This window comes from Galeopterus variegatus, unplaced genomic scaffold (assembly GCF_000696425.1).
Source record: "Galeopterus variegatus unplaced genomic scaffold, G_variegatus-3.0.2 Scaffold3144, whole genome shotgun sequence".
In the NCBI taxonomy this organism is placed as follows: domain Eukaryota; kingdom Metazoa; phylum Chordata; class Mammalia; order Dermoptera; family Cynocephalidae; genus Galeopterus; species Galeopterus variegatus.
Window position 1 is genome coordinate 93,535 of NW_007729255.1, and position 9,498 is coordinate 103,032.

General features: G+C 38.3%; 1 protein-coding gene across 1 annotated transcript in view; it reads left to right on the forward strand.

Moving 5' to 3' along the window:
* PAXBP1 (PAX3 and PAX7 binding protein 1) overlaps nt 1-9,498 on the forward strand; it is a 32,886-nt gene that overhangs the window by 436 nt on the left and 22,952 nt on the right. The window contains exons 2-6 of the mRNA XM_008584084.1: nt 39-298; nt 1,833-1,961; nt 6,245-6,421; nt 8,100-8,321; nt 8,859-8,962. Coding sequence (XP_008582306.1) covers nt 39-298; nt 1,833-1,961; nt 6,245-6,421; nt 8,100-8,321; nt 8,859-8,962 — 892 coding nt within the window. The remainder of the gene's footprint in view (nt 1-38; nt 299-1,832; nt 1,962-6,244; nt 6,422-8,099; nt 8,322-8,858; nt 8,963-9,498) is intronic.

The following is a 9,498-nucleotide window of genomic DNA, read 5'->3' on the forward strand; positions in this document are numbered from 1 at the left end:
GGGGGGGGGGGGGGGGGGGGGCGGATGGAGGGCGGGGGGCCGCCGCCGTTGCTGCCGCCTCCGGGCACGGGCGAAGAGCCGGGTCCGGGCGGCGGCGACAGAGCCCCCGGGGGGGAGTCCCTGCTGGGCCCCGGGCTGCCGCCGCCTTCCGCGCTGACGCCGGGCCTCGGGGCTGAGGCTGGGGGCGGCTTCCCCAGCGGTGTGGAGCCAGGCAACGGGCTGAAGCCGCGCAAGAGGCCTCGTGAGAACAAAGAGGTGCCCCGGGCCAGTCTTCTGAGCTTCCAGGACGAGGAGGAAGGTAACCGCCGCACCCCGAACCCAAGGCCCTTCCCCGGTCCTCGCATTCCCTGGATGCCCAGCCCCCGCACCCCGGAACTGAGCCCCTTCCCGCCGGGCCGGCTGCAAATCTTTCCCCGCCTCCGGCCTTCTGCTCGGTCAGGGGGACGCGTTCCCGCGCTGCCACCAGCCTTTTCTTAACAACCGCCTCCTCTTCACCGTCTTGTGCGAATTTCCTGCTCCAAGGTGCCAGAGCTCAGATCAGTCTTTGTGAGTTTTTTTAAAGTGGAAATTCAATGTTCCTTGTCCTGCCTCTTTCCTGCCGGGTGTGTTTCAGGGAGATCTTGATTTGGTCCCCTGACTGCCTGCCTTGGCACGCTCTCTGAGCTCTCTGCAGGTCACTGTGGCCACGCCTCTTGGGTGCTCTGTCCAGGCATCCTTGACCAGGAGGGCCGTATTTATAAAGTGGAGTACAGGTCGAGGAACAGAAGTCCGGAGTTATACCTGTGGTTCAGAGTGATCTCGGGCCGTTTCCTTGCAATCGCCGAGCCTCAGTTTTCCCATAGAAGTAAATAAAGGTAGCCTTCTTGGTACTGGCTTTTGGAACAAAGAAGAGAAACATTGTCTGGGTAAAGAGGGCAGTTGGTTCAGTCCGGTGTGAGAGGCCAGCCTGCAGTGGATTTAGATTTCTGATCTTATATGAGCCTTAAGTTTTTTTTATTTCCCAGCTAGTTGAGAGTGTATAACCCAATTACATGTTAATGAAAAAAGAAATTAAGAGTTTTGCAAATCTTACTTGCATCTTAATTCGAGGTGCTTTCATGTCTCCAGTAAGGTAGGTAGTGTTTCTTTGACCTTTCTGTTATTTTTTGCTTGATTTGAGAGGGGTACAGCAGATTTTTGTTTTTGATGATACAGGGACTATTTGGAAATTATTTTGCGCTTGGCTTTTAAAATGTCAAATCAAAGAGGATGGACACGTCACCAAAACTTATTTTTGAAAAGTGATTTTCTCTCACCTTAGTCTAGTCTTGAATAGCTAGGTAAGTTTGTGATGAGTGTAGAGTTACTCAGACTTGACAGCATCTTTTGATTTTGGATATTTTGTTTCAGATTCCTTAATAATTTGGTGATTTGATTTTTCAGAAACATTGTGAATAATTTTTTTTCCTCCTGAAATAGATTGAAGAAAAACAATAGGAAATAGGGAAATTTTATGAAGTTACATGTATTATGCCTTTTTAAAACGTCTCAAAGACTCATTACTCGAAATAAGTTTATGAGCTGGCTAGTTAGAGCGTGGTGCTGATAACACCAAGGTCCAGGGTTCGATTTCTGTACTGGCCAGCTGCCAAAAAGAGCCAAAACAAATGAATTTATGAGGTTAACCTAAGTTTTTGAGAGTCTGTGACAGATTTGAAATGAATTCTAATTATGTAATGAGTTTAGTGTATGAATTTGGAAGAATTTGTCTGAAAAGCACATAAGATCATGTGAAAGAACAGAAAATATTTTCTGAAAATGGTTGCTACAGACTTCGATTTTTTTTTTTTAAGAAAATGAAGAAGTTTTCAAGGTGAAGAAATCAAGTTATAGTAAAAAGATAGTAAAATTACTCAAGAAAGAATATAAAGAAGATCTTGAAAAATCGAAGGTCAAGACAGAGCTCAACTCCTCAGCCGACAGTAAGTACCAAACTAATAGAATTCTTTTGAAATGACAAAAGCTCTTCCTTACAGTGATTTGCTATATATTCAGTTGACCCTGTCATCGAGAATCCACATTAAGTAGCAGTATAGTTCTGTTGTTTAATTCTAACACAGTTCCTTCGTAAATGCATTTTTTAAAAAGACAGAATTGTTGCCACTGGAATATTTCTGCTGCAATGACTAAATCCTCTCCCAGTTTTCCTGCTCTTGTACGAACTGCTGTTGAATAGAGAAAAGAAGCTTCCGATTTCAACCTAAGACACAAGTTTATTCCTGTTTGAAGGAGTGTTGTGCAAATTTCTATTTTTTATAGAGACAGGTTTTCAGTTTCTTTAGTGGTATTTCCACAGTGGCTTTAATTCTTAGAGAACTTTTGGGAATGTCCTAAGTTTAGTGTTGATAAGCATTAAACCACCTGCCTTATCCTCATAGGTGGATGAATACTCCTCAGTATGAGACAGGGGTATTGTACAAATCTGTCATGTCTTCTCAAATCTAAGTTTAAATTTGTGAGTGGTTATTTTGTCTTTAGGAAATTGGATCCATTATAATATGTTATGGTCTGAGTAATTCTCTTGTAAATGATTAGGGAAATCGTGATTTTATGAAATTAAACATAGAAATAATTTTTTCCGGGTTCTTACGGGCTTAATGTTAAAATGTATGGCATTATATCTCAAATTTACAATCTACTTGTGGAGACAATATCACATGAATATATGATAGGATGCGGTGTTTCTCAGAATGTCCAATGAGTACTCCACAGAATTACTACACTTTTTTTCCCCCAGAGGAGAGAGGACTGCCTCATAAAAAAAAATGGGATTTTTTTTGCATCTTTGATAATTAAAATTCCAGAAAATAGAAGAGGGAAGGTGTGGGAGTATTATCAAGTGTTAAAATAACTAAAGCTGTCGTGGAAAAGAGCAAGTACACCTGACAGGCCAAAGTAGATGATTTATGAAGGAAGTAGAGGTTTAGTGTGAAAGATACATTGTTGATAGATCGTGAAGGGTGTTTAATATCCAATAAGGGGTTACAGTTGCTGGATTCATTGGCTTACCAAGATGGTGACATGATAAAAGCCTTTTGAAACTTTAACCTGCTATTAACATGCATCATGGATTGACATGGAGGCCTAAAGCAGTTTAATGTCAAGGGCCAGCTTTGATCTACTAATAATTGGTTTAAAAAGATCTCAGTTGAGCAAGACTAGGGTTTTCCTGACTCAGTAGGAAATTGTGGATGGGTTAAAAATGTTTGCTCTGAGTGTGGGAGAAGAAATGGAAAAAAAGGATTATTCTAAAAACATTCCAAGGGATGAATTGATAGGCTTGATATGTGCTCTCACTGCTGGATTTAAAAGAAGTCAAATTTGAGCATTTCTTCCAGGGTGGCTGAGAATAATTATGTATTATATACAGAAATAGGAAAGGCAGGTGGGAGAAGTATTTTTAGGGGAACTGATTATTTTGGAGTCTAGGGAACTGCCTCATTTTTCCCAGCGCTCTTGAAAACCAGCTGTGTACAATGAAATAGTACGAGAAAGGTCAAGAAGAGTGAGAACTGAGAATGTCCTATTGGCACCATTGCCGTCTATAATAGTTGGGTTTACAGACTGAATCAAGTATGATGTTTATGAGGCCATCTTCTGTGATTCTTTCCTTATACTCTCACATAATTCTGGTGTTCCACTCACCATATAATTCAAGCAGTTAAGGTCCTCCCCAAAGGTGGGGCCTCTGTTTGTTTTGTATTGTCATTATTGTTACTGAAATGATGGTGCTATGATGCTCTTTTGTTAATCAATCTATAGTCCAGAACTCTTCCTACTTGCAACCCTACTTAGACAGGAAGAGACAAATTAACTTCAAAATAAGAGCAATATTGACTTGAGGGCCCATTTTTGTGGTATTTCTAAAAGAATGTTTACTCTTTAACTTGAATTTGAGCAGAAATAGCCAGTGTACAGTTGGAGATGTTGATTTAGGTATGGTGCTTATTGAGGTAATAATTAAAAGTGAATGGAATTGAGGTGAGGGAGCAGTGTAGAGGAAAGACTACTGAGGACTAAAGACTTCTATTCTACCCTGTAATAAGCCTGCATATAAAGGAGAAGAAGATTTACCAATGAGATAAAAGAATCAGAAAGGCCAAAGAATAAAAGAGAGGAAGCTTTCAAGAAGATGATGGTCAGTTGTATGAAGCAATATAAGAAAGGTCAGGAGAAGTGAGGACTAAGGAAGGGCTATTGGCATGGTTGCTAGATTTCTCTCTGGAGGAGGTCATCTGACAGAAGGGAGTGTTCCACTAGCCAGGCTCTGTGAAATATCTTTTTTGCTAAATTGGTCAAAGATACTGTATGAATTAGCTGTGGCTACAGCCATTGGGTTAGCAGTTGAGCTTAGAATGGGGAAAATCAAAAACAATTTGCTAGGGTTGAGGCATGACTGTTGGTGAGGAAGTGGAAGGCAGCAGATCCACACTGCGTCTTTGAGAAGTTTGGCAGAGAGAGAAGTAGAGGACGATAGCCAGAGGGACCAATGGGATCAGGTAGATGTTCTTTTGATAAAGAGAGGCCTGTGTCTCTGTAGACAGAAGAAGGAGAGGGAGAGCCATACCAAGTTTAAGGTGAAGTGGATAGCTAATTGTGAGAGCAAGTTTCCTGACTTAATAGTAAATGAAATTGAAGGCACCAGTGGAGCCCTGAAAAAGGTTTTTTAGCATCTCTGGAGATGACTGAAGGATTACGGGACAACTAATACACATTCATTTATCACCATGCCTTGGCCTTGTATTTGCTCAGTCACAAGGAAATACTTGTGAACTTAATGAAACATTGAATCTTTTAAAATCTGCAGAAATCATTCATAATATGAGTAGATCTGATCTAATAGAACTTTTGCAGTTCTGTTTTCAGTCTGTTAAAAGCCATTGATTTAGTGTGGGTTTATAGCGGAAGTAAATATTTTTTGACTCTAACCATATATTTGATAAAGTGAGTTTTAAAATCTCACAGCTTTATTTTTCTGCATCTATTGAGAAAAAGAAAAAAAAAATCTCATACCTTGAGAATATACTTAAGAAGTCTGTGGCTTACAAGATAGGATGGTAAATGAAAAAAATTAAAGCACCTGAAACAGAGTACCTAAATCTTCTTGGAAAAGTTAAAAAGAGGAGAGGGATATTATCTCTGGGACTATTATTTAAGGTAGTATAAAGTGATTTGAGATGAAGGGGGAATTTTGAAGCAGTTTTTGAGAGGGGAACATGCTAGGGAAGCAACAGAATATCTTTAATATTTAGAATAAATGTCTGCTTTACTCTTTCATTATAATTATGTGCCTGTTATGAGCATTACCAGGTTTAGTGCTTCAAGGTGAAAACATTTTGATTTTTTAAATTTTGCCTGGGATGGAGGGTATAATAGAACTATTTAGTTACAAGTAATGTATAACAAGGGCAGTTTATCATAAAGATGTAGTGGTGCCTCCTGGACCCCAGTGGCAGGAAAGCAGTCTTGAAACAGGCCTCAGGAATGGACTGAAACTGAGAATTTGAGAGCTCTCTTTTCTGTCCACATGGCAGAATGTGGTCACTCCATAACTTACTTCCTGGTTTATATATGTTGTTCTTAATGGCATGTGATCTCTAACTTGACTTTCTTCCAATTCCAGATTCCCAGAAAGAGAATCAGGTTGTGTCTGCTTCAGTCAGATGTTTACTATTAAACATTGTCATGGCAGTGGGGTCAGGCCTGCACAGTGTAAAGGTGACTGTTAGGATCTCATCTCTTCAGTGAGCTAAGAAGATAGCCCACATTAGTGTTCGTCACAGAGAGACTTATCTGGTCCATACATTTACTTTGTTCTTAACAGAAAGCTGCCTTGAATGGGCTTAGAGCTTAATGAACTACCAACAGCTAAAATGAAATAATGCTTAAAAGAGGTATGAGCAGTTACCTATGGGAGTTTAGAGGAACTAAGAGTTAATTTTGGTAAATTGCTAAAATTTTGATAAAATTCACTAAAGGTAGGATTGAGCAGGGTCTCAAAAGTATCCCTGTGTCCTCTATGTTATTTTACCTAATTGTGTCTATTGTGCTATTTCATATTCATGCACCAATATTTCAAATTTTTTATAAACAATTAAAATAATTCAAGCTTTACTGGATTAAGCCCATAATTGAATAAAAAGTACCTCCTTAAGTTAAGAATTTTATTTTCAATATATTTTAATTACTCTTTTCAAAAATGTAGACGAACAACCTTTGGACAAAACAGGACATGTTAAGGATATAAATCAAGAAGATGGAGTTGTTATCAGTGAACATGGTGAGGATGAAATGGATATGGAAAGTGAGAAGGAGGAAGAAAAGCCAAAGGCTGGTGGAACTTTTTCAAATGCTTTATCTTCTTTGAACGTTCTCCGTCCAGGTTTGTACTTGTAAATATTTCTCAGAACTGAACTGAGCCCTCAATAATGAGCTATCTTTAAAGAGGGTTGTTAAGTTAGGAGTTAGCTACGTGGTGTTTCTCTTTGTGACATCTCTGCTTAACGCCAGGGTGTTTCCATTTGTAAATATAGAAAATGGGAGAACCAGAAGTTTTCTAACATTCCCCAATTTATTCACAGGCAGGCGATTTTATTATTACTTTTTCTTGTTTGTTTTTTGTTTGTTTTTAGCAGCTGGCCGGTATGGGGATCCAAACCTGTAACTTGATTACCAGCACCATGCTCTGCCAAGTGAGCTACCCGGCCAACCCTGCAATTTTATTATTAAAGCAAATGGGCCTTCAAGTGAATGGATAAATAGTTCTAGTGTCTTTTTTTTATGTATTTTCAGATTAAGACTTTAACTTTTTTCAGAACTGCTATGAAAAGCAAAATTAATTGCTGCTAGTTTTATGTTTATACTTTCTTCCATTTTAAGAAGAAAGCACTTATTTATTCAAAAGGAATAAATCCATAGGAAATAGCTTTTGAATAAATAAGTGCTTAGTAGCCAAATTTAAATTATGAAGAGTTACCATTTAACTTCTGTTAACATTTATAAAATTTAAAAATGCATACTCTGGACTGAAGAAGTTGTGATAAATTTTGTGCATACATGAATAGTGGCAGTCTAATTGGTACAGTCCTTACAGGAAACTTTTTGTCAATATGAATCAATAAATTTCAAAATGTTTTTACCTTTGATCCTGTAATTCCATACCTAGAAATTTATCCCAAGGAAATTATGTTTTATTGCAGCATTATTTGTAATGAACAAAGTTTAGAAAAAATGTCTAGCGGGAGGGGAAAGGCTTAATAAATTACAGTCCATTTATTTGATGGGATATTATGTATCAAAATAATTAGACAAGCATCAAGGCATTAATTTTTAGTGTAGGCAAAAGTTCAGTTTGATTGTGTAATTTAAGTATGCTTTCTCTGTTTAGGGAATGTTGTTAAGCTATTAAAAATTATGGTTATATAGAGCAACAACATGGAGAAAAGCTTATTGTGGTTTAATATGAAGAATAATTAGGCACAGCATTATATATCCAATATCCTTACTGGTGAACTAAAAACAATATTTGTAGGAGAAATGTACTGTAAACCAAATAGTGCTTTTTTTAGGGTTATGAGATTTAGGGTACCATTTTTGTTATTTATTTTCTTTTCCACAGTTTAAAGATAATTTATTGTACATATTTGTGGGACACAAAGTTGACTTTCCGTAGTTGTGTACAATGTGTGATGGTCCATTTTTATCTGTTTTCCAGTTTAGTAATAATGATTTCATTACTTTTATTTCTTAAAATAGAAAAAGATTACACTTAAAACTGCTTTGGTGGGTTTTGCACTTTCCCCCCATCCCACTCTTCTCTCTATGTATAGATATACATACGTATATATATTTTAGTTTCCTTAGTGACTTTTAGTTTACATTTAAATTGAATTAAGAATGTCAACTGGATTGCAGACAGTTTAGGGAGGGGGGTTGCTAGCAGCTAATATTAAAACACCACTGTGACAAGGCTATCTTGCATTATTTTACTCTTCGTATTTTTAAGAAAATAGAAACTTCATACCCATAATACTGCCGTATTTTATAATTCTTGTTTCCAGGGGAAATTCCAGATGCAGCTTTTATACATGCTGCAAGGAAAAAGCGTCAAATGGCTCGTGAATTGGGAGATTTCACTCCTCATGATAATGAGCCTGGAAAAGGCCGCCTTGTTAGAGAAGATGAGAATGATGCCAGCGACGACGAAGATGACGATGAGAAACGCCGGATAGTTTTTTCTGTGAAAGAAAAGTCACAAAGACAGAAAATTGCCGAGGAAATAGGTAACTTGATTTAATTGGATGGTAAGCCCATTGCATAGCTATTAAATGTGATTTGATATTTTAGTCAGATAAGTACTTATTTAACTGTTTTATGTTAGAGGACTGTTCTTGCTTGGTGTCGTATTGGAATTTTTTAAAAACTATAGCATGATTGTAAATAACTAATATTTATCAAACACTTCTCGTGTGGCTGGTGTTGTACACTTTATATGCATACATTTATATAAGTGTAATCCTCTCAGTATTCTTAGGAGGCATGAGGTTTTGTTCTTCCCTTTGTTGAGTTGATGTCAAACTTACAGAGATTAAGAAACCTGTCTTAAGATTTTAACCATTGCATTAATGGTTAAAACAGGCGATACTGTGTTAAAGACAGGTAAAGTCAGTATCAAATGAGAGAGGAGCTCATAATAGACATATTAGTAAGATTGAGTTAATAACATAGTTTTGCTCAATTCTTGTGAAATATCAGCATAGCATCTTTTTCTCCTTGCTTTTTGGTTATTAATTGCTTTCCTTTGTGGCTCATGGTTGCAGGTATCGAGGGGAGTGATGATGATGCTTTAGTAACTGGAGAACAAGATGAAGAGCTCAGCCGATGGGAACAAGAGCAGATAAGAAAAGGAATTAATATCCCTCAGGTAAGAACTAAAGAATTATACTTCAAAAATTAAAAAGTAGGTAAAAAAGCATTTTTTTGTTTATTTTGTAAAAACATTTCATATTGAATCTTTGTCATTCATTCAAGTAACATAATCAAAAAAATCATCTGGGGTTATGTATCCAATAGGCCTTTAGGTGAAACTGTTTTATATTTTGCTTTTTACAGTCAGAATGAAGCAATGATTTCCAGTTTCTTAGGTCGATGTTTCTCAATGTGGTTCTTTAACCAGCAGCATCAGCATCACCTGGGAGCTCATTAGAAATGCACATTATGGGGCTGGCCCGGTGGCGCACTGGATAGTGCACCGCTTGGGAAGCGCAGCGGCGCTCCCGTCCGAGGGTTCGGATCCCACATACAGACCGGCTCCCGCTCACTGGCTGAGCGAGGCGCGGGAGCAACACCGAGGCTTGCAATCCCGTTGCCGGTCCCCGGTCCGGTACGGGGGCAACACTGAGGGTTGCGATCCGTTGCCGGACACGGAAAAAAGACAAAAAAAAAAAAAAAAAAAAAAAA